The sequence below is a fragment of the Phyllostomus discolor genome, chromosome 12, assembly GCF_004126475.2.
Source record: "Phyllostomus discolor isolate MPI-MPIP mPhyDis1 chromosome 12, mPhyDis1.pri.v3, whole genome shotgun sequence".
Lineage (NCBI taxonomy): Eukaryota > Metazoa > Chordata > Mammalia > Chiroptera > Phyllostomidae > Phyllostomus > Phyllostomus discolor.
This window is the reverse complement of record NC_040914.2, coordinates 28443369-28468176: the sequence shown is the minus strand read 5'-3', so window position 1 is coordinate 28468176 and position 24808 is coordinate 28443369. Positions and strand designations below refer to the sequence as shown.

Genomic DNA, 24808 nt, shown 5'->3' with positions numbered 1-24808 from the left:
GAGGCTACACTTACAGCTGAAGGCCTTGCCACAGTCCACATACCTGTACGGCTTTTTGCCGGTGTGCATCCTCTGATGGTCAATGAGGCGCCTGTTCTCTCTGAAGGTCTTGCCACAGTCCCCGCACACATATAGCTTCTCCCCGCTGTGCATCATCTGATGCTTGATAAGGTGCCTATTCTCTCTGAAGGCCTTGCCGCAGTCTCCACACTATGCGTCCTCTGATGCTCCATGAGGTACCTATTATCTCTCAAGGCCTTGTTGCAGTCTCCACAATGTATGGCTTCTCCCCAGTGTGCATCCTCTGATGCATATAGAGGTTCCACTTCTGGCTGAAGGCTTTGCTGAAGACCCCACGGGAGTACGGCTTCTCCCCAGTGTGCATCATCTCATGCACAATGAGGTAACTTTTCCAGCTGAAGGCCTTGCTGCAGTTGTTACACATGTAAGGCTTCTCCCCAGTGTGCATCCTCTGATGCAAGATGACGGTGCTGTTTGCAGTGAAGGCCTGGCCACAGTCCACACACACACATGGCTTCTTCCCAGTGTGCGTCCTCTCATGTAGGACAAGGTACCCTTTTCCAGCTGAAGGCCTTGCTGCAGTCGTTACACGTGTGAGGCTTCTCCCTGGTGTGCATCCTCTGATGCACCATGAGGTGCTGTTCACAGTGAAGGCCTTCCCACAGTCCCCGCACATGTATGGCTTCTCTCCTGTGTGCAACCTCTGATGCTGCCTGCGGTGCCTATTCTCCCTGAAGGCTTTATCACAGACGCTGCACGCATAAGGCTTCTCCCCAGTGTGAGTCCTCTCATGCAAATTGAGGCTCGAGTTCTTACTGAAGGCCTTGCTGCAGTCCTTGCACATATATGGCTTCTCCCCAGTGTGTTTCCGCTCATGCAAATTAAGTCTCAATTTCTGACTGAATGCCTTCCCACAGTCCACACACACATATGGTTTCTCCCCAGTGTGTGTCCTCTCATGCTGGACAAGGTACTTTCTCTTCCTGAAGGCCTTGCCACAATCCCCGCACGTGTACTGCATCTCCCTGGAGTGCATGCTCAGATGCTTGAAGAAGTGACTATTCCATCTGAACGCCTTGCCACACTCCCTGCACACATATGGCTTCTCCCTGGTGTGGGTCCTCTGGTGTAGGATGAGGTTATCCTCCTGGCTAAAGGACATGCTGCACATCCCGCACATATATGGCTTCTCCCCAGTGTGGATTTGTTGGTATTTCCCCAGGGATGAACTATAGCTGAAATCCTTGTCACAGTGTCCCCACTTGTATGTCTTCTCTGCACAAAGTTGGGAGGGAGGACTGCAGCGAGAAGTACCTGAGTTCCTCCCACACATAGTAAAACAGTGTGTCCCCTCTCCTCTTGGTCCTTCCACTCTTGGTGGGGCCGGCATGGGGCTCTGGTGGATGAATGCTTTAAATGCACAACATTCAGTGGCTAACACTTGAGACATGTCCAAATGCTCCAGACAGGTCCCCATGTGCCTGTGTAGATGCCCCACCCTGTCGCCCTGTATCCCCGCTTTCTCACAGGAGTAACCACAGGCTCCATTCTTCATGAGTCCTTCCACCACCACCACAATGGATGGTCTATCTTCCCAAGAGTCTTTCTCTGGGCCCAGTTCATTGATGTTCTGTTCAGTCTCCACATCTGAGGGGAAGGGGAAAGAGATGACAAAAGGCATGCAATTAACCACACTGGGAGGGAGGATGTTAACAAGATATGACAAGATACTGTTGCAGAGTAGGAAACAACCAGTCATGGGGACAGAGGGAGAAGGGAAGCTGTGATCTGAGACAGTGAGTTATAGGGAGGTCAGCACAGAGCGAGAAAGGCTTGATAAGCAGTGGGTGCGAAGGCGGCCACCACAGCTCAGGGCTGTGAAGAAAGATCCAGAAGAGACAGAGGAAGAAAACAGGCTTGGAGTAGAGTATCTAATGACCCCACACACCCAGGGTTGGTTCACTGTACCTGGCTCCTTGCTTCCAATCCTGGTCCTGCACCTCCCCAGACAGCTGTGCTTCTCAAAGCATTGCCTGTTATTACTAAGGATAAAATAAGAGTTGATTCTCCTATGGCTGTGCTGGTTGTCCTCTGTGTTCCCATGTGCCAAGGAAGCTCCCACATGCCCACACTGCCCACCAGTGACCTGGCCCTTGGGCTGCCTCCTCTCCCCTCCACTTAGTACACTAACCCTTCCCTGTGGACCACACCTGCTCCCAGCTTGTTATGCCTTGTTCCATGGGTTCCTCAATCTCTGTTTCCAGACAAGGTGGCTGTCCTGAGGTCCAGACTCTGCATATGCACTTTAAGGTTAATCCAAATACTTAAAAACTGTGAGATCTTACACAAAAAAATCACATAAAAAAAAAAGAGAAGATCCTGCTACATGTAGCCCTCCTACCTAGGAAATAACAAGAACGCAAGAGTGATAAGCAGCTGTCTCCCTACCCCACTAAAGACCTCAGTGGCCACAGAAACCCTGAGATTGAGACCATTCCCTTGAGTCTAGAACTGGAAACAATCCTGACATTCATCGTCAAGTGAAAGGATAAACACATGGTGATGTATCTCAGAAGGAGAATATTACTCAGCAATAAGAAGTCAGCTATTGCATTGGGTGCCTAGCTCAGCTGTTTAGAATGTTGTCAAGTCCACCAATATTGCGGATTGGATCCAAGTTCGGGGCTTGTACTGTACATAACTGATTGATGTTTCTAACACATTCTCATCACTCTCTCAAAACAGTAAAAAAGAAACAGCAAAAAAAAGAAAGGGAATGATTCATATATATATATATAGTAGATGTAAGTGAACCTCAAAGAAAAGTGAGAAGGGTAAGAAATCAAGATAAAAAAATAAGCAATATGTGTCATATGACTCCATATATAAAATTCTAAACTAGGCCCTGGGAACTGTAGCTCAAAGGACTGAGCACGGGCCTGTGAACTAAAGGGTGCCAGTTCAATTCCCAATTGAGGCACATAGCTGGGTGTGGGCTGAGTCCTTGGTAGTGGGTGCACAAGAGGCAAACACACGTTCATGTTTCTCTCCCTCTCTTCCCCTCTCTCTCCCTCTCTCTAAAAATAAATAAAATATGAGAAAAAAATTGTAGAAAAGGCAAACTATATCACAATGGTTGCTGGAGATTGGAGGGTAGGCAAAATGAAAGAAAAACTTTTTGGGCTAATGGACATATCTACATCATGACAATGATTTCTCGGGTGGATATAAATGTCAAAATGGGTCAAATCATAAGCTTTCATTATATGCAGTTAATTGTAGGTCAGATAATCACCAGAAAAGCTGGTAAAGAAATGGGAATATACATTAATTGTGAAAGTTAGTGTTTTTACTGAACCACAGTATTAGGGACATCTCTGTGTGTCAGGGAGTACTAAGAGTACTCATCTTTGAAGACCTTTCTCATTCCCAACATTATCGTATACCTTTATTTCTTTGACAATCTTGTAGGTGGGCATCTAGGGCATTTCTCTGGTATTTTCTTCCTATAAAATTTTGGCACACTTACAGGAGATTTTTTAACAAAATATTCCACAAGTGGAATCATTTGAATTTGGTTCAGAACAAACTGTCTTTCCAAAGAGCTGTCCCAACATCACGCATCTAAAAAAAGCAGTCCCTTTCTCTGTACCTTCATAATATAGGAAGATATTACTTCTTTTTTATACCACAGCTGAGGACAGTCTTACATAGGGAGGAAGGGGGTGGGGAGGGACAAGGGAAAAGAGTGACAGAGAGAGAAACATTCATTAGGGTGAGAAACATTGACTGGTTTTTCTCCTGGGTATGTGCCATGTGCGATCAAACTCACAACCCAGGTGTGTATCCTAACACGGAATTGAACCCGCATCCTTCTGGGTTGGGAAATGCTCCAAACAACTGAGCCACACCTGGGCAGGGCCACTATTCTTTTCATATCAGTGTACCTCATAGGTAAAAATGGTATTTCTGTAAGTCAATTGGTACTCCTTTGACGATTACTATGGTTCAAAAATCTTTGTAAAGTTAAAGTGTAACTCCATGCATTTGTATATCTGAGAACTGAATGCTGATAAGCCAGGTCCATCTCTCTATCATTCATTTGGTGCTTTTCTCATTTATGTGTAGCAGTTCTATATATAGTTACAATCCTGACTGTTATATATGCGCTATATACTCTTTCCCACCTCATCATCTATCAAGTTCATTTTTAGGTTCCAGTAATCTGAATGTCCTATATGTCGGATTTATCCACATTTTCTATTTCTGTGTCATCCTGAAGTGACAGGCACATGGTGAGTAATGTAGTGAAGCAGCCCCTTACCCAGTGAGACCAAGTTCCAGTAGATTTCCATCATCACATCCCTGTACAGGTCCTTCTGTGCAGGCTTCAGCTGCTGCCACTCCTCCTGGGTGAAGTCCACAATCACATCCCTGAATGCCACTGACCCCTGTAAGAGGAAGTGCACACCACTCATCACACTCAGGAGACGCAGCCAGGTGGGCTGGGAGGATCAAGAAGGCACACAGGATGCTCCTGATGTGGGGTGGAGAAGGTGTGGAGCTCTGAAGGCTCTAAGGACTCAGTGTGCTTAGGGCCTAAGTACACTGGGTAGACCATAAACAGACAAATAAACTATGGCTCTGTTCACAGGAAGGCAAACAACACACAAGTGACCAATGTATATATGAAAAAATGCTCAATGACACCCATCATCAGAGAGCTGCAAACTAAAACCACAATGTCATATCACCTCACACATATTAGACAGAAACCCCTGCTACGGACCCTGTTGAGATTTGTCAATACCATCGCTACAGGTGCCTGAACAGTGGCAGCTCTCAGGGGTGTCTCAGAAATCAGAAGGGATGATCTCAGGTTAGGTCCATGACGGAAGATTCTGGGTGGATCTGGTGGGTCAAGACCTAAGGCTTAAACAACACACTGGAGCACTGAGGATGCCGATGTCAAAATATCCAAACAACAAAGTTACTAGTGAAAATGAAAAAATGTGTCTTTTACTTTACAGAAAAAACATAACAAACTTATTCACCAACCCAGTAAGTATAATCTATTGAAATTACCATCGAGGTCACAAACTCATCCACCACATCCCACAGTTTCCTCCTGTCCCCCTTTATTATTGCACTTATTTCATTTTAACTTCTTAAATAGAACTCCTTATGAAAGTCTTCCCTTAGTCTCCCTGCCTGAATGGACTCACTCAATGAATTTTTTACTGAGCAGCCTCCAGGCACTGAGCCCAGATGGGAGAGACTGAAAGCCTGAGTCTGTCCTGGGCATCTGGGTGCCCACACTCTACAGTAAAAGTGTGGGAAGTGAGCCCTGACTGGTGTGGCTCAGTGGACTGAGTGTCAGACTGTGAAACAAAGGGTCACTGGTTTGATTCCCAGTCAGGGCTAATGTCTAGGTTGCAGGCCAGATCCCCAGTTGGGGGTGCATGAGAGGCAACCACAGATGGACATTTCTCTCCCTCTCTTTCTCCCTCCCTTCCCCTTTCTCTAAAAACAAATAAATAAAATCTTTAAAAGAAAAGTGTGTAAGGTGAGACAAAGGGCCCCTCTTCAGAAGGGTTAAGAGATTCACCTAAAATGGAATTTCCCTCAAAGTGCACTAAAGATCAATGATTTACTCACATCCATGTTTCTTTCAAATTTTGTCTCCATTCTCTTCTCTCCAAAAAAAAAATTTTTTTTAAAGATTTTATTTATTTATTTTTAGGGAGGGAAGGGGGAGAGAGAGAGAAAGAGAGAGAGAGAGAAGAGAAACATCAATGTGCGGTTGCTGGGGGTTATGGCCTGCAACCCAGGAATGTACCCTAGCTGGAAATCGAACCTGGGACACTTTGGTTCCCAGCCCGTGCTCAATCCACCGAGCTACGCCAGCCAGGGCTAAAAAAAATTTTAATAAAATAAAAATAATTTGCCCACCATGAGTGGCAAAAAACATTCTTAAAAATCAAGCCTCACAGTCCCAGCTGGTGTGGCTGTGCATTGAGCACCTGCCTGCAGACCAAAGGGTTGCCAGTTCATTTCCCAGTCAGGGCACACGCCTCAGTTGTGGGCCAGGTCCCCAGTTGAAGGTGCACAGAAGGCAACCACACATTGATATTTCTCTACCTCCTTTTCTCTAAAAATAATCTAAATAAAATGTTATAAAACAAAAAGTACGAAATTATAAAAAGCCCTGGCTGTTGTCACTCAGTGGATTAAGAAGCAGTGTACAACAGAAAGGTGTACTGTTTGATTCTGAATCAGTGCACATCATTGGGCAGCAGGCCAGATATCACATTGGGCTGCTGCTAGAGACAGCCCATCAATATTTATCTGGCACAACAATGTTTCTCTTCCAATATTCTCCCAACCTTCTTCTCTCTCTGAAAAATAATTAAAATCTTTACACAGTTGCTCCACTTTCATAATTTAAAAAAATGAAAAATAAATCATAAAAATCACAGGGCAAGTACTGATGCCCAGCCCTGGCCATGTGGCTCAGTTGGTTGGACTCTGTGCTACATATCAAATAGTTGCAAGTTCTATACCAGCTTGGAGAGCATGTGGGAGGGAACCGATCAAAATTTCTATCTCACATCTGTGTCTTTCTCCCTCTCTTCCTGTTTCCCTAAAACTCAATGAACATATCCTCTGTTGACTAAAAAAAAGATTTACCCCAACATATATATATGTATATATATGTGTGTGTGTATATATATTTACGTATATGTGTATATACATATATATACATACATTTATATATATATTTGCTGAATTGACAGACAGGAGAGATGTTGTTCCACTTATTGATGAAGTAATTTGTTGCTTCTAGAAAGTGTTCTGACCAGGGATCAAACCAACAACCATGGTACATCAAAATGAAACTCTAACCAACTGAGCCACATCTGTACATTTTTTATTGTGAGTTTTTCTTTCATAGAAGGAAATTTAGAGAAAAATACCACAAATACATACCCACTAAAACATCACAAGGACAGTCAAGGTCATTCACCACTCCCTCACCACACATGTCCTCTTCCCTTCCTCCTCTAGTACCTGGGGCATGTAGTGCCCCCTGCCTACTTCTCAAGGTCCTTCATCCAGCACTTCTTGCCAGAGGCCTCTGTCACAATTCACTGAATATGTTGAAGCTGGCACACCCCAAGTGCCCACAGGTGTCTCCTAAGATCCCTCAGGGTAAGACAGCTCACTCCTGAGCCATCCAGTCCTCTGCAGTTCAAAAATACCAATGACAGAACAGTACTCTCCCAACTGAGGGTGGACACAACCCCAGGAGACGGGGAGAGGGGCCTGGGGCTTCATGGAGTTTGGGGGAGCAAGGGTTATCCCTGCCCAGAAGCATAGCATTAAGGAAGTAGCCAGAGGGTGGCATGACTCACTAGGGCTTTCTTGGCCTGCAGCTGCATGGCCATCCTTCCAGTGCACGTTGTGACCTGGGCACAGGCAGCTGTGAGCAGGGAGAGAAAAAGGCACAGTGAGAGATTAGGTACATGTGTGACCCACAGTGCAGACATGACAAACACACACACTACAAGACAGGCAGATAAGGACAGCCACACACATTAATAGTGAATGCATGCAGGTGGCCTATGGCATCCAAGGCCCTCCACTAACGTCCCTGATATAATCATCCTGACATCCTGCATTGTTGGGGTTATTTTCAATGACCCCATTTCACAGATGAGAAAACTGAGGCCCCCAAAAGATAAGCCATATGACCAAGAAGATAAGGGTGGGATTAGGGTTGGGCTGAGTACATCTGGGTCCATGTGCACACACATACACTTCCCCAAGGAACACACTTCTGCACACACCGAATCCAATAACCTGTCAAGAGGAAAGAGACCCTCTATCCCTAACCCTGGGTCTGACTTCCCCAGCATGCACAGTGAGCACATGGAAGCTTTACCACTGGGAGCACTTGAAATATCATCATTTCTTTTGGTAAGTTAAGAGAAAATGCATATCTATTCCAGCCTGCACTATTTTTGTGCTCATGGGAATGCAAACACTACTCCAAGTTTCCTTTATTTAAAAGGAGGCCAGGAAGGCACAGTGGCCCTGGAAATAGCATGTGCACAGGGTTGGTGACCACTGAACCCAGAGTGGCCATAGATAGGTGGCTGCAGAGCCAGGGGTGGCAGCTGCTCCTGCTCCTCCTTTTCTGTCCTAGGTTTCTGACATTTCCTGCCATACATTGTTTCTAAGAGGAAATAAGAATTTCCCAGTATGGGGTGTTTAGGGTGGTGGCTCTGGTACCTGGATGGCTGGGTGTGGAGTTGGGTGATTAATTTAAAAGGCTCTGAACCTCAGTTTCCCCATCTGAAGAATGGGAATGTGAGGGTCCCTACTTAAGAGTCACTGGGAGGCCTGTATGATGCCCAGAATGATACCCCAAGCACCCAACACACACTCCCTGAACAAATCCCACCCCCCCACATCAGCATTGGGTAGGGTCTCTGAGCCTCTTTCTTGACCTCACACCTGACTTCCACACACATCCTGCCCTCCCAGGGCCAGGGGAAGCTCTGAGGAAGGAAATGGCTCTGGCTCCAGCAGGGAGACAGATTTGCCAGGCCCTCCCATCCAGCTGGGTCGTCTTCTGCACGCTCTACCTAGGGCACCCCAGACGCGCACGCGCACACACACACAGACATCAGCCAGGCCCAGAGGCAGAGGCCCAGACGCACAAAGACGGGGAAAGGCTCGGACAGAACAGACACACCCCCACACATTCACATCAGAAACACAGGAAGACTTACAGGAAGAGACCAGACACATATGGCCACCTGGATGGCGCCCTTACAGAGAGACACCGCCGACAGAAACAAAGGCTGACACACACAGATGTGAACACTGAAGGCACCGCAGAGGCCAAGACAGGCAGCTGACGCACACACGAGCAAAGGAGAAAAACTGTAGCCTCCCGAACACACGCGGTGTTACACAACGAGACACAGAGACTTCCTGGGAGTCTCACTTCAACACAGACACACACAGAGTCACAGGCATCACCTTCAACCCCACGACCCCACCCTGATCCCCACCCAGTGTCCTCACGCCTTAGCCTGATCCTCACAAAGACCACGCAGCTGGCTCAAGAACCTGTGCAGCGTCTCTTAGAACCTACCGATATCACTGAGCCTGCACAGAACGTCCTACTACATTTCCCAGAACCCCGCGCGCCAACGTCTCACCCTCACCTGGCTTCCCTCAAAGTGTGAGCTGCAGTGCTGACCAGAGCCTGAGGGCTGGTCCTGAGGCTCCTTGTCCCAGAAGCCCCTGCGGCACAAGGGCAAGAAGGCGGGTTTCGCGAGAGATCCGTGGTGTCTGAGACAATAAACCCTGGTGGATCGGGGAGCGGAAGAAAAAGTATGGGGCAGGATGGGGCCAAGGAGGAGCGGGATGTGGAGAGGGTGTGTGGGAGGAAAGCTAGACAGGGGTGCGTGGCGGTACGCCGGAGGTACTGGGAGCTCATCGTGCTGGAGAGCAGGGAGAAACTGAGGAATGTAGGGATGACGGTGCAGGCAGTAAAGGACAGCAGGCAGTAAAGGACGTTGTACCCCCTCTACAGACCTCCCGCATCCAGAGACGGGTACCGATAGTCGTGGGTACCGATAGTCGTGCTGATTTACAGAAAATTTGTACCCCTGGCTGGTGTGGCTCAGTGCATAGACTGCTGGCCTGCGAACTGAAGGGTCACTGGTTCGATTCCCAATCACGGCACATCCCCAGGTAGCCGGCTAGGCAACCACACTGGTGTTTCTCTCCCCCTCTTCTTCCCTTCCCCTTTCTAAACCAGTTTCCGGTGTAGGAACGCCCAATAAACTGACCCCACTCATTAAATGATTCATTGTTTTATTCTTGTAGGCGCCTGACCAGTGATTAAACTGCAACCTTGCCTTACGCGAACAATGCTTCACTAACTGAACCACCAGCAGGGGCTCAGTTTCAGGTCAGGTGGGTAAGCACATTGTGCTGTCTGTCCCACTGGGGCATTTCAGTAATTAGCAACTATACAGAAGTGGGTGAGAGTCTAAGTATTGATCACCACCAGCTTGTACCCTTTTGGTGACAACCAGGTGGGTGCTAAGCCACAGGGCCCAGTCAGCAGCCATTTACCCACGTTCACAGAATCATCTCAAAGAACAACCTGTACAAAATAGTTAATAGCTACCCATGTATTAATAAATGCTTTACATATTGCTTTATTGTTCAGAGTACCATTCTTATATTGTTTGCTATTTATTATTGGTAATAGGTCACTATCAACATCAATGAGATATTAAGTACACCATGACCTAGGCTGTGGGTGAGGCACAGACAAGGTAATGCCCCTGCCTGACTGAAGGCACTTTATTTTCACAGGAATTCTGGTTGCACAAGGGAGTCAGGACACTCTATCATGTGAGAGAGGATTTTTCTCCTGTAACAAATAGCCCTGCAGGGAGGGGACCAAAAGGGTGGGTTTCAGCAGAACAGCCACTTTCCCCATCTCTGCTACTGAAGGTCTGGGCCCTGCCACCTGGTCTGACCATTCCCAAGCCAAGAATGCCAGACTGGGAGGGGCAGATGGCTTCATACCTTGGGCAGGCTTGCTGGGTTCCTGGGGTTCCTGGCGGGTATTTGGATCCCCTCCCCCTAAGCGTTCACACTTATTTTGGCAGGACAACTTGTACATGTACCTATTGCACCTTATGACTGTTTAAAATGACGTTGGTCTCCATTAATGTAAACTTCTATTTAAAAAAATTAACAGACCCTTAAGAAAAACTATGCCTTCTGATGCAATTATTGTTCATTCAGCTGCCAAGAAAAATGTTTCTTCCCCTTATACAAAACTTGACACCTTCTACTGTTGCAGGGAAACTGGGGGCTGGGTGTGGGGTAAATGAAGACACGCACAGATGTGACAACTTGACCTCTAGACAAGATCCAGGCACTTGTCACAAAGTAACAATGCCCCCATGGATCCACCTCCACGCCTTCCTTTCTCTTTCCTCACTTCCGTTTTACTCTACAGGAGATGAAAACCAGAGACACAGTGCCACTGGCCACCCTCCCAGATACTGTACCTGCAGGGGGGCTTGCTTTGCACCAGGTCCTACAGCTGCTGGGGAAGCAAATGTTGAGAATTCTGTGGCCTGTCCTCACCACCCATATTCCTAAGACAAGTCTGGTCAGGATTTCTCTTGCATCCCACCCGTGGGCTCCAGTAGCAAGTCTGGTGCCGGCCCATGGGCTCAGGACCTACCAGTCGAGTATGGATTCTAAGATCCCCCAGTTCCCTGCTATGTGTCATGTGAGGTAGAAATTCCTGCTGAACATTTTCCTGCACTTGCCACACTGATATGGCTTGTCTCCCACAAGATCCTCCTGTGCATGTGGGGGAGGTTCCTGATGAAGGCTTTCCTGCACTGGCTGCACTTACAAAACTTCTCCACAGGGGGACTGGTCAGGATATTCTGCAGGGAGGAGTGTGTCATGAAGTCCTCTCAGATGGAGCACTGGCAGCGCTACTACCTGGGGCTGGCGCCTGTGCTGCCTGAAAGGAGTTCTTGTGAACTGCCTTGTCGCACTCCCCTCACGTGCATGTCTTCTCCTTGCTATGTGTCCTTTGATGCACAATCAGGTTCGATTTTTGGCTGAAGGCCTTGCCGCACACACCACACGTGTACGGCTTCTCCCCACTGTGCGTCCTCTGATGCACATAGAGGCTCCATTTCTGGCTGAAGGCTTTGCTGCAGTCCCCACAGGAGTACGGCTTCTGCCCAGTGTGTGTCATCTCATGCAGGATGAGGTACCTTCTCCGACTGAAAGCCTTGCCGCAGTCACTGCACGTGTAAGGCTTCTCCCCAGTGTGCATCCTCTGATGCACCATGAGGCTGCCATTCGCAGTGAAGGCCTTGCCACAGTCTCTGCACACATATGGCTTCTTCCCAGTATGCGTACCCTCATGCAGAACGAGGTACCCTTTCCTGCTGAAGCCCTTGCCACAATCCCCACACACGTGTGGCTTCTCTCTGGTATGTGTCCTTTGATGGGCATACTGAGTCGATTTCCTGCTGAAGACTTTGCCGCAGTCCCCACACACATATGGCTTCTCTCCAGTGTGCAACCTCTGATGCTCGATGAGGTGCCTATTCTCTCTGAAGGCCTTACCACAGACCCTGCAAGCATAAGGCTTCTCTCCAGTGTGTGTCCTTTGATGCACACATAGGATTGATTTTTGTGTGAAGGCCTTACCACAGTCCCCACATGAGTATGGTTTCTCCCCGGTGTGCATCCGCTGATGCAAATTGAGGCTTGATTTCTTACTGAATGCCTTTCCACAGTCCACACACACATATGGCTTCTCCCCAGTGTGTGTCCTCTCATGCTGGACAAGGTACTTTCTCTTCCTGAAGACCTTGCCACAATCCCCACACGTGTACTGCATCTCCCCGGAGTGCATGCTCAGATGCTTGATGAAGTGACTATTCCATCTGAATGCCTTGCCGCACTCCCTGCACACATATGGCTTCTCCCTGGTGTGCGTCCTCTGGTGTAGGATGAGGTTATCCTCCTGGCTAAAGGACTTGCTGCACACCCCACACATATATGGCTTCTCCCCAGTGTGGATTTGTTGGTGTTTCCCCAGGGATGAACTATAGCTGAAACCCTTGTCACAGTGTCCCCACTTGTATGTCATCTCTGTACAAAGTTGGGAGGGAGGACTGAGGCTGGAAGTACCTGAGTTCTTCCCACACATGGTGAAACAGTGTGACTCTGCTCCTCTTGGTGAGGCTGCAATGGGGCTCTGGTGGATGAATGCATTAAATTCACAACACTCAGGAGCTAACACTGGGGACATGTCCAAATGCCTTTGACAGGTCCCCGTGCTCCTGTGTTGTTGCCCCACCCTGCATCCCTGTATCCCTGCTTTTTCACAGGCATAACCCTGAGCTCCATTCCTCATAAGTCCTTCCACCACCACAATGGATGTTCTGTCTTCCCAAGAGTCCTTCTCTGGGTCTGGTTCATTCATGTCCCCTTCAGTCTCCAAGTCTGAGGGGAGGGGAAAGAGATGACAACACACATGTAGTTAACAACACTGGAAGGGAGGATGTCCCCAAGATACCACAACATGCAGCTTCAGAGTAGGGGACAGCCTGTCATGGGCACAGAGGGAGAAGAAAAGCTGTGATCTGAGATAGTGAGTTGTCGGGAGGTGAGCAGAGAGAGAGAGAGGCCTGATTGGGAGTGGGTGCAAAGGCAGCCAGCACAGATGAGTGCTGGGAGGAAACCCTGAAGAGACAGAAGAAAACAGGCCTGGAGGAGCACATCAAATAATCCCACACCCCCATGGAGGGTTCACTGCACCTGGCTCCTTTCTTCCAGGCTTTTTCCTGCATGTCCACAGAGAGCTGTATTTCTCAAAATATTGCCTATTATTACTGAAGATAAAGTAAGCTGATTCCCTGTGCCTGTAGTGCTTGTGCTCTGCCTCCCCATGTGCCACTGAAGCTCCCAAATTCCTACACTGCCCAGGAGTGGCCTTGCCCTTGGGCTGGCTCCTCACACCTCCCCTCAGCACACTAATTCCTCCCTGGTGACCAAGCGCTTCAAGCATGTTGTGCCTTGTCCCATGGGATCCTCTATTTCTGTTTAAAGCCTAGGGGGCTGCCCTAAGTCCAGACTCTGCACATGCCCTTTAAAGTTCATCCAAACACTTAGAAACTGTGAGATCTTACACAAAAATCACATTAAAAAGGGGAAGATGCTGCTATATGTAGCCCTCCTTCTATGGTGGCAACAAGGAACGCAGGAGTGGTAAGCAGCTGCCTCCCTACCCCATTGAAGACATCACTGGATACATACATGCAGAGACTGATACCTATCCCTTGAGTCTACAACTGGAACCAATTCTGATGTTCATCTTCAATTGAAAGGATAAACACATGGTGAGGTATTCCGGAAGTAGAATATTACTCAGCAATAAAAAGAAGTCAGCTATTGCATTGGATGCCTAGCTCAATGGTTAGAGCACTGGAGTACACAAAGACTGCAGGTTGGATCCACTGATTGATGTTTCTAACACATTCTCATCTTTCTCTCAAAACAATAAAAAGGAAAAAAGGGAACCATTCAAATATATGGTAGGCCTGAGTGAACCTCAACAAAATGATGAGAAGAATAAGAAATTAAGATAGGAAAATTAATGTATATGCCATATGCTTCCATATATAAAATTTTACAATAGGCCCTGCCTAGTATAGTTCAGTGGATTTAGTGCAGGCCTGCGAACCAAAGGGTTGCTGGTTCCATTCCCAGTCAGGTCACATGCCTGGGTTGTGGGCTGTGTCCCCAGTAGGAGACAGCCAAGAAGCAACCATACATTCACGTTTCACTCCCTCTCTTCCCCTCTCTCTAAAGTAAATAAAAAGAAGAAAAAAATTTCTATTAAAAGCAAACTAAAATCAACGGTTGCTGGAGGTTGGAGGGTGGGCAAAATGAAAGAAAAATTTTATGGGCTAATGGATGTATCTACATCATGACAATGATTTCTCGGGTGGATACAAATGTCAAAATGGGTCAAATCATAAGCTTTAACTATATGCAGTTAATTGTAGGTCAGGTAAACCACCAGAAAAGCTGGTAAAGAAATGGGAATATACACTAATTGTGAACGTGTTTTTACTGAACCATAGTATTAGAGACATCTCTGTGTGTCCGTGAGTACTAAGAGTACTCATCTTTGAAGACCTTTCTCATTCCCAACATTATCGTATACCTTTATTTCTTCGACAATCTTGTAGGTGGGCATCTAGGACATTTTTCTGGAATTTTCTTCCTATAAAATCTCAACACAGTTCCAGGAGATTTTTTAAGGATATGTTCCACCAATGGAATCATTTGAATTTGGTTCAGAGCAAACTGTCTTTCCAAAGAGCTGTCCCAACATCACGCATCTAAAATAAGCAGTCCCTTTCTCTGTACCCTCATAATACAGGAAGATATTACTTCTTTTTTTTATACCACAGCTGAGGACATGCTTACATAGGGAGAAAGGGGGTGAGGAGGGACAGGGGAAAGAGTGAAAGAGAGAAACATTACAGTGAGAAACGTCGATTGGTTTTCCTCCTGGATATGTGCCATCGGGCATAAAATTCATAACCCAGGTATGTATCCTGACACAGAATTGAACCAGCATCCTTCTGGGTTGGGAAATGCTCCAAACAACTGAGCCACACCTGGGCAGAGTCACTATTCTTTTCATACCAGTGTATCTCACAGGTAAAAATGGTATTTCTGTAAGTCAATTGGTACTCCTTTGACGATTACTATGGTTCAAAAATCTTTGTAAGGTGTAACTCTATGCATTTATATATCTAAGAACTGAATGCTGATAAGCCGGGTCCATCTCTCTATCATTCATTTGGTGCTTTTCTCATTTATGCGTAGCAGTTCTTTATATACTTATAATCCTCTGGCTGTTATATATGTGCTATATACTCTTTCCCACTTTGCTATCTGTCAACTTTATTTTTATCTTTCAGTAATCTGAACGTCCTATGTGTCAGATCTGTGCACCTTTTCTATTTCTACGTCATCCTGAAATGACAGGCACATGGTGAGTAATGTGGTGAAGCAGCCCCTTACCCAGTGAGACCAAGTTCCAGTAGATTTCCATCATCACATCCCTGTACAGGTCCTTCTGTGCAGGCTTCAGCTGCTGCCACTCCTCCTGGGTGAAGTCCACAATCACATCCCTGAACGCCACTGACCCCTGTAAGAGGAAGTGCACACCACTCATCACACTCAGGAGATGCAGACAGGTGGGCTGGGAGGATCAAGAAGGCACAGAGGATGCTCCTGATGTGGGGTCGAGAAGGTGTAGAGCTCTGAAGGCCCTAAGGACTCAGTGTCCTTGGTGCCTAAGTACACTGGCTGTTCCATAGGCAGAAAAAATAAACTACAGCATGGTTTGTAGGAAGACAAACAACACAGTTAAAAAATGGACAAAAAATGTGAACACACATATCACCAAATAGTATACACAGATGGCCAATACATATATATTGAAAAAATGCTCAACGTCACTCATCATCAGAGAGCTGCAACCTAAAACCACAATGACAATGACCTCACACAGGTGAGAAGGAAATCCCCTCTGTGGAACCTCAACTGTCAATACCAACATAACGGACCTGAGCCATAGCAGCTCTCAGGAGTGTCTCGGAAAACGGAAGGGGTGATCTCAGGTTAGGTTCATGGAGGAAGAATCTGGGTGGAACCGGTGGTCAAGACCAGAGGCTTAAACAACACACTGGAGCACTAAGGAGGCCAACACTACAAAGTTACTGGTGAAAATGAAAAAGGTGTCTTTCATTTTACAGAAAAAACATAATGGACTCTTTGGCCAACTCAGTAAGTACAATCATTGAAATTACCGTCAAGGTCACAAACTCATCAACCACCCAGAGTTTCCTCCTGTTCCCCTCTATTATTGTACTTGTTTCATTTTAATTTTTTAAATACAATTCCTGATGAAAGTCTTCCCTAAGTCTCCCTGCCTGAATGGACTCCCTCAATGAATTTTTTACTGAGCAGGCTCCAGGCTCTGAGCCCAGATGGGAGAGACTGAAAGCCTGAGTCTGTCCTGGGCATCTGGGTGCCCACACTCCACAAAAGTGTGGGAAGTGAGCCCTGGCTGGTGTGGCTCTTTGGATTGAGTTCCAGACTATGAAACAAAGGGTCACTGGTTTGATTCCCAGTCAGAGCTAATGCCTGGGTTGTGGGCCAGATCTGCAGTTGGGGGTGCATGAGAGGCAACCACAAATTGACGTTTCTCTCCCTCTCTTTCTCCCTCCCTTCCCCTCTCTCTAAAACAAATACATAAAATATTTTTTAAAAAGTGTGGGAGGTGAGACACAGAGCCTCTCTTCCAAAGAGTTGGGAGATTCCCCTGAAATGGGACTTTACTCCAAGTGAACTAAAGCCCCCTGAGCGCTCTCTGGGTACATGGCTGAGGCCGCTCATTCCAGGGCTCCATCTATTTTGGAATCCTGTGTAATGGCAGAAACCACTTTGCCACAAGAAAAACCTCACCCAGTTCCAATGAGCTGAAATCAGGCTCTATTTTGTTTCCAATCCTCAGTTAAGGATATATATATTGATTTTATTTATTTTTCTTTTTTAAAATGTACTTTATTGATTATGCTATTATAGTTTTCCCATCTTCCTGCCTTTATTCCCCTCCACCCTGCAAACCCCCTCCTACCTGCATTCCCTCCTTTTAGTTCATGTCCATGGGTTGTACATGTAAGTTATTTGGCTTCTACATTTCCTGTACTATTCTTAACCTCTCCCTGTGTATTTTATACCTACCATCTATGATACTTATTCTCTGTCCCTTTTACCCCTCTCCCTCTCCTACTTCCCCACTGATAACCCTCCATGTGATCTTCATTTCAGTGATTCTGCTCCTGTTCTAGTTGTGGCTTAGTTAGTATTTTTTTTATGTTTGGTTGTTAATAGTTGTGAGTTTGTTGTCATTTTACTGTTCATATTTTGATCTGCTTTCTCTTAGATAAGTCCCTTTAACATTTCATATAATAAGGGCTAGGTGGTGATGAACTCTTTCAACTTGACCTTATCTGAGAAGCACTTTATCTACTCTTCTATTATAAATGACAGTTTTGCTGGATAAAGTAATCTTGGATGTAGGTCCTTGCCTTTCATGACTTCAAATACTTGTTTCCAGCTCCTTCTTGCCTGCAAGGTTTCTTTTGAGAAGTCAGCTGATTGTCTTATGGTAACTCCTTTGTAGGTTACTGTCTCCTGTTCTCTTGCTGCTTTTAGGATTCCTTATCTTTAATCTAGGCTAATGTAATTATGATGTGCATTGGTGTGTTCCTCCGTGGGTCCAAATTCTTTGGGACTCTCTGAGCTTCCTGGACTTCCTAGAAGTATACTTTGTTCTCCAGATTGGAGAAGTTCTCCTACATTATTTTTTCAAGTAAGTTTTCAATTTATTGGTCTTCCTCTTCTCCTTCTGGCACGCCTCTGATTTGGATGTTGGAATGTTTAAAGATGTCCTGGAGGTCCTAAGGCTCTCCTCATTTTTTTGAATTCTTGTTTCTTCATCCTGTTCTGGTTGAATGTTTCTTTCTTTCTTCTGCTCCAAATTGTTGATTTGAGTCCTGGCTTCCTTCCTGACATTGTTGGTTTCCTGTAGATTTTTCTTTATTTCACATAATGGAATCTTCATTGCTGCCTGGGTCTTTTTTGTACTGTTGAAGTACCCAGTGAGTCCCTGGAGCATCCCAATAACCAGTGTTTTCAATTGTGCATCTCATAGGTTGGCTATCTCTTCATCACTTAGTTGTATTTTTTCTGGAGCTTTGAACTCATTTCAGCCTTTTTTTTGTTTGTTTGTTTGTTTGGTCTCAGTGACCCTGTTAGGTAGTAAGGGGCAGAGACTTAGGTGTTCACCAGGGCAGGGCAACCCACATTGCTGGCTTGTGACGCTGTATGTGGGGCAGGGGTCTGAGAGGGAATAGTGCCACTTGCTCCACTCTGTGCCACTTTCTACTCACTTCCCTGGCTACCCACAAAGTGGACCCTTCTGGGGCTGCCTCCCACGTGGGTGGTTTGTGTAGGTTCTAGGACCCTTTGGGTCTCTCCAACAAGCTCTCCTGTGAGGCTGGGTTTCTCCTACTGCCACCTCAACCCCCACAGGTGTTTTCAATCAGAGGTTTGAGGCTTTATTGCCCTGTGCTGGAACCCTGGGTTGTGTGGTCTATATCACTCCCTAGTTGTTCCTCCTGGTTTATCTGCACATGAATGTGGGACTGCCCAGTCTACAAGCCACCACCTCACCCAGTTCACCAGCTGCCTCCTTCCCCACCCCAGTCTTCTACCTGCTGCCTTCCCAGCAGTCCTCTTCACCCGGCTGCCCATCTCCACCTCCCCCCTCCACCAGTCTGGATGAATGTTTCTCCTTTAACTCCTTGGTTGTTGTACTTCCGTACAGGCCGATTTTCTGTAAGTCCTAGTTGTTTTTTATAGTTAAATTTGTCGTTGTCCTTCTTTTGGTTATGCAAGGATGCACAGTGTGTCTACCTACACCTCCATCTTGGCCAGAGGTCTACATATTGATTTTAGAGGGAGTGGAAGGCAGGGTCAGAGAGAGAGACAGAGACATCGATATGTTCACATCATGCATGTGCCCTGACAGGGGATCAAATAATCCACAATGTTTTGGTATTTGGGATGATGCCATAACCAACTGGGACACCCAGCCAGGGCAGGCACTACTTTTTAGAAAAATGAGAATGCAATTACTGTAACAGACATTAAGAAAGAGAACTTGAGCCCTGTCTGCTGTTGCTCAGTGGATTGAACATAGGCTGCAACCCAAAGGATTACCAGTTCGATTCCCAATCAAGGCTCATGCTTGCATTGTGGAACAGGTCCCCAATGGGAGCCTCGTCAGCTGCAACCACACATTGATGTTTCTCTCCCTTTATTTCTCCCTCACTTGCCCTCTCTCTAAAAATAAATAAAATCTTTTTAAAAAAAGAAAGAAAGAGAAATTGAATCCCCAGGAGCCCACAACAGGGAAATAAGAACCATCCACAAATTCTAAACAAAGTTGGTAAAAGGAAACCAAGGCAAGGATTACAGGGAAGGTCAAAGTGGAGATATCATGGTGCAGCCACACTGGAAAACAGGAAGATTGTTCCTTAAATGGTTAAATATACTGATATCAAAGGACCCATTATTGCCTCTCCTATACTCAAAGGAAATGAAATCAAACAAAAACTATGCATGAATGTTCACAGAAGCATGAGAAATAACACCCAGTAAGGGGAAACAACCCAAAAGTTACCCATGATAAGTGCATACAACAGGGTCTACCTCCACAAGGGCATAGTATGCAGCCATTGAAGAGCACACCTACTACAACGCAGATGTACATCAAATACCTGCTGCACAGTGAGAGCAGCAAGACACAAAAACCCACATGTTGTGCGATTCCACTTATAGAAATGTGCAGCCCTGAACTGGGCAACTCAGCTGGTTGCAGCGTTGTATGTACAACCAAAGGTTAGGGCTGTGGTCCTAGTTGGGGCACATATGGGAGGCAACTGATCAATGATTTACCCAGATCAATGTTTCTTTCCTACTTTATCCTCCATTCCCTTCTCTCTAAAAATAAACAAAATCTCAATAAAATAAAAGCAATTTTCCCACCATAAATGGCAAAACACATTCCTAGAAATCAAGCCTTACAGTCCCAGCTGGTGTGGCTCAGTGCATTGAGCACCTGCTTGCAAATAAAAAGGTTGCTGGCTCATTTTCCAGTCAGGGCATATGCCTCAGCTGTGGGCCAGATCTCCATTTGGGGATGTGCAAGAGGCAAGAACACATTGATATTTCTCTACTTCCCTTTCTCTAAAAATAAATAAATGAATGTTTAAGAAAAAATACCAAAATCAGGCCCTGGCTGGCGTAGCTCAGTGGATTGAGCGCGGGCTGCAAACCAAAGTGTCATAGGTTCAATTCCCAGCCAGGGTACATGCCTGGGTTGCAGGCCATAACCCCCAGCAACCGCACATTGATGTTTCTCTCTCTCTCTCTCTCTCTATCTGCCTCCCTTCCCTCTCTAAAAATAAATAAATAAAATCTTTTTTAAAAAAGTAAAAAATAAAATAAAATAAAAAACACCAAAATCATAAAAAGCTGTGACTTTTGTCACTCGGTGGATTGAGAAGCAGCTTAAAACTGAAAGGTGTCCTGTTTATTCCTACTCAGTGCACAGGAGTGCACAGTGGGCAGGTACCAAACTGGGCTGCTGCTACTGAAGACCCATGAATATTTATCTTGCACATGGATGTTTCTCTCCCTATATTTCTCCCTCCCTTCTCCTCTCTCTGAAAAATAATTAAAATCTTAGCACAGTTTCTCCACTTTCATAATTTATAAAATGAAAAAGTGAAACATGCAAAATGCAGGGCAAGTATTGATGCTCAGCCCTGGCTAAGTGGCTCAGTTGGTTGGAACTCTGTGCTAGACAGCAAATAGTTGAGGGATCTATACCAGCTTGGAGCGCATGTGCGAGGCAACTGACTGAAATTTCTCTCTCACATCTGTGTCTCTCTCCACCCCCACTCTTCCTGTCTCCCTAAAACTCAACGAACACTCCTCTATTAATAAAAAAAAAAAGATTTACCCTCCCACATATATAAATTTTCTGATTTGACACACAGAAGGAATTCATTGGGTGCTCCTAGAAAGTGTCCTGACTAGGGATCAACCCACAACCTTGGCATATGAACATGAACCTCTAACCAACTGAACCAAATCTGTATATTTTTTTCTGTGTGTGTGTGTTTTTAAGGTTTATTTATTTATTTTTAGAGAAAGAGGACAGAAGGGAGAAAGACAGGTGGAGAAGTATCAATGTGTAGTTGCCTCTCACATGACCCTACTGGGGACCTGGCCCGCAACCCAGGCACGTGCCCTGACTGGAAAGCGAACTGGTGGCCCTTTTGTCCCCAGTCTGCACTCAGTCCACTGAGCTACATCAGCCAGAGCTACATCTATACATTTTTTATTGTCAAATTTTCCTTCCACAGAAGGAAATTTAGAGAAAAATACCAGAAATAGACACCCACTAAAACATCACAAGGACAGTCACTGACATTCACCACATGTTGGGACCCACCCAGCTGGTTTTAGAAGCTGTGACTTCCCAGGGTAAGGCTGAGTAAGAGATCTTGGGACCATAAGCCACCAAGGAGACAAAGCTTATCTTCTTGGCTGGGGCGCTGCCTCTGCCTCCTTTTACTTCAGCCTCCTTGGCCCTGGGCAGATGACTGGTTAGCCAGTGCTGGGTAAGAGTCCTCAAGGGAGGGATGACCTAAGACAGGCATGGTCATGAAGGGGCCCTCAGGGAAGGACTTGGGGGGCTATAGAAAAAGGGGGTAATGGACCTTTACCCCTCAGCTTTGACATAGCTTGAGTTCTCATTCTGTCTGCAAGAAGACTCCTAAAATCTTGGCTGCCTTCTTCCCCCACCTGATTTAAGCCTCAAACAATGATGGGCAGGAACAGGTGTTTCCCCCCTGCCAGGGGAAATAAGGCCTAAGAAAGAATGCATAAAATCCTGTGAAAACTGCTTTGCTGAGAGGTCCTCAATTTTCTGACAAGGGTCCAAGTGTGAAATGAGTTTCTTTCCCAAAGTTTTACAGCACTTTAGCTAACTGACTGTAACTCAGTATAAGCCTTCATACTTCTTTGAATGTTACCTATCGTTTGATCATTACTGCCTGACAATGACTGATGAGCTTTACCTATATTCCTATGCAAATTGAACCCAGTAAAAACCAGTTGAGGAACAGGCTCCTGGCCCTTCTCCTTTGAGAGATCAGCCACCTTCCCTCCCCAGGCAGAGCATGTCTTGTTAGACTTGCTCTCCTCAGTGGAGCCCTCCCACAACCATTCCCACACCACAGGGCTCCTCCTCCTCACCTCCTCCAGTCCCGGGGGCATTTAGTGCCCTCTGCCTACTTCTCAAGGTCCCTCATCCAGCACTTCCTGCAGAAGCCTCTGTCACATTTCATTGAGTATGTTGAACCTGCCACATCCCAAGTACCCATAGGTGTCTCCTGAGATCCCTCAGGGTAGGACGGCTCACTCCTGAGCCATCCTGTCCCCTACAGTTGAAAAATGACAAGGTCAGGACAGTACTCTCTCAAGTCAGGGTGGACAAAACCCCAGGAGATGGGAAGAGAGGCCTGGGGCCTGATGGGCTTTGCAGGGACCAAGGCTCATCCCTGTCCAGAAGTATAACTCTCAGGAAGAAGGGGCCAGAGGGTGACATGACTCACCAGGGACTCCTTGGTCTGCAGCTGGGTGGCTATCCTTCCAGTACCCATGGTGACCTGGGCACAGCAGTCTGTGTACAGGGAGAGAGGGGGAAAAGGAACAGTGAAAGATTAGGTGCATGTGTGACCCAAGTTGCAGACATGACAGACATATCCACTGCAAGACAGGCAGACAAGGACAGCCACACACATTAATAGGGAATGCATGCAGGGTCCTATGGCATCCAAGGTCCTTGACCAATGTCCCTGATTTAAGCCTCCTGACATCCTGCATTGTTGGGATTATTTTCACTCAACCCATTTCATAGATGAGGAAACTGAGGCCTCAAAAGGTAAGCCGTGTGCCCAAGAAGATAAGGGTGGGTTTAGGGTTGGTCTGAGTACATCAGGGTCCATATGGTTGGTGCACATGTCATACCCACACACATACTCTCCCCCAAGGCACACATCTGTGCACACACCCAATCCAATAGCCTGTAGAGAGGAAAAGGACCCTCTACCCTCTACCCTCTCACCCTGGGTCTGACTTAGCCAGCAGGAACAGTGGACCCAGGGCAGCTTATACCACTAGGAGCCCTTGAAATATCATCATTTATTTTGATAAGTTAAGAGAAAATGCAAATCTAATCCAGCCTGGACTATTTTTGTGCTCACAGCAATGCAAACACTACTCCAAGTTTACTTTATTTAAACGAACGCCTCCTTTATTAAAAGGAGGCGAGGAAGACACAGTGGCCCTGGAAAATGCATGTGCACAGGGCTCATGACCACTGAACCCAGAGTGGCCCTAGATACATGGCTGCAGAGCCAGGGGTGCAGCTGCTCCTGCTCCTCCTTTTCTGTCCTAGGTTTCTGACATTTCCTGCCATTCATTTTTTTCTTAGGGGAAACAAGATTTCCCCAGTGTGGGCTGTTTAGGGTGGTGGCTCTGGTACCTGCATGCCTGAGTGTGGAGTTGGGTGATTCACTTAAAAGACTCTGAACCTCAGCTTCCCCATCTGCAAAATAGGAATGTGAAGCTCCCTACTTAGAATCACTGGGAGGCCCGTATAATGCCCGGAATGATACCCCAAGCACCCAACACAAACTCCCTGAACAAACTCCGCCCCCGCCCAGCACTGGGTAGGGTCTCTGAGCCTCTTTCTTGACCTCACACCTGGCTTCCACACACATCCTGCCCTCCCAGGGTCGGGGGAAGCTCTGTGGAAGGAAATGGCTCTGGCTCCAGCAGGAGCCAGAGAGAATGCATGCAGGGTCCTGTGGCATCCAAGATCCCGTCCAGCAGGGCTGTCTTCTGCATGCACTAGTTTGGGCACCCCAGACGCAAGCGCGCATACACAGGTCAGCCAGGCCCAGAGGCAGAGGCCCAGAAGCACAAAGACAGGGAAAGGCTCGGACAGAACAGATGCACCCCCACACGCACACACACTCACATCAGAAACACAGACCGGCTCAGAGGAAGAGACCAGACACAGGGGAACACCTGGATGGCGCCCTCACAGGGAGACACCGCCGACGGAAACACAGGCTGACACGCACACAGATGTGGACACTGAGGGCCCCGGAGCGGTCAAGACAGGCAGCTGACACACATATGAGCAAAGGCAAAAAATTGTAGTTTCCCGAACACACGCGATGTTACACAACGAGACACAAAGAGACCTGCCGGGAGTCTCACTTCAACACAGAGACACACACCGAGACACAGGCATCACCTGCAACCCCACGACCACGCCCACGCCCAGATCCGTACCCAGTGTCCTCACGCCTCAGCCTGGTCCCCACAAAAAGCACACGGCTACCTCTAGAAAGTGACCGGCGATAGCTAGAACACAGATAGTACTGCGCTTGCGCGTCGGCCTGCTACATTTCCC

General features: G+C 46.8%; 4 protein-coding genes across 4 annotated transcripts in view; all 4 read right to left on the bottom strand.

Moving 5' to 3' along the window:
* The window catches only part of LOC114510883 (zinc finger protein 420-like), a 297564-nt gene that overhangs the window by 173026 nt on the left and 99730 nt on the right, over window positions 1-24808 (bottom strand). The window lies entirely within an intron of this gene.
* LOC118497790 (zinc finger protein OZF-like) overlaps window positions 1-24808 on the bottom strand; it is a 139314-nt gene that overhangs the window by 14787 nt on the left and 99719 nt on the right. The window lies entirely within an intron of this gene.
* The window catches only part of LOC118497792 (zinc finger protein OZF-like), a 169689-nt gene that overhangs the window by 45165 nt on the left and 99716 nt on the right, over window positions 1-24808 (bottom strand). The window lies entirely within an intron of this gene.
* Window positions 65-24808, bottom strand: LOC114511002 (endothelial zinc finger protein induced by tumor necrosis factor alpha-like). The gene is given in 7 exon segments (XM_036013417.1): window positions 65-586; window positions 588-658; window positions 661-1012; window positions 12131-13104; window positions 15700-15826; window positions 22938-23005; window positions 24688-24808. Coding segments are annotated over 6 exon segments (1908 nt in total). The 5' UTR covers window positions 22986-23005; window positions 24688-24808; the 3' UTR covers window positions 65-250.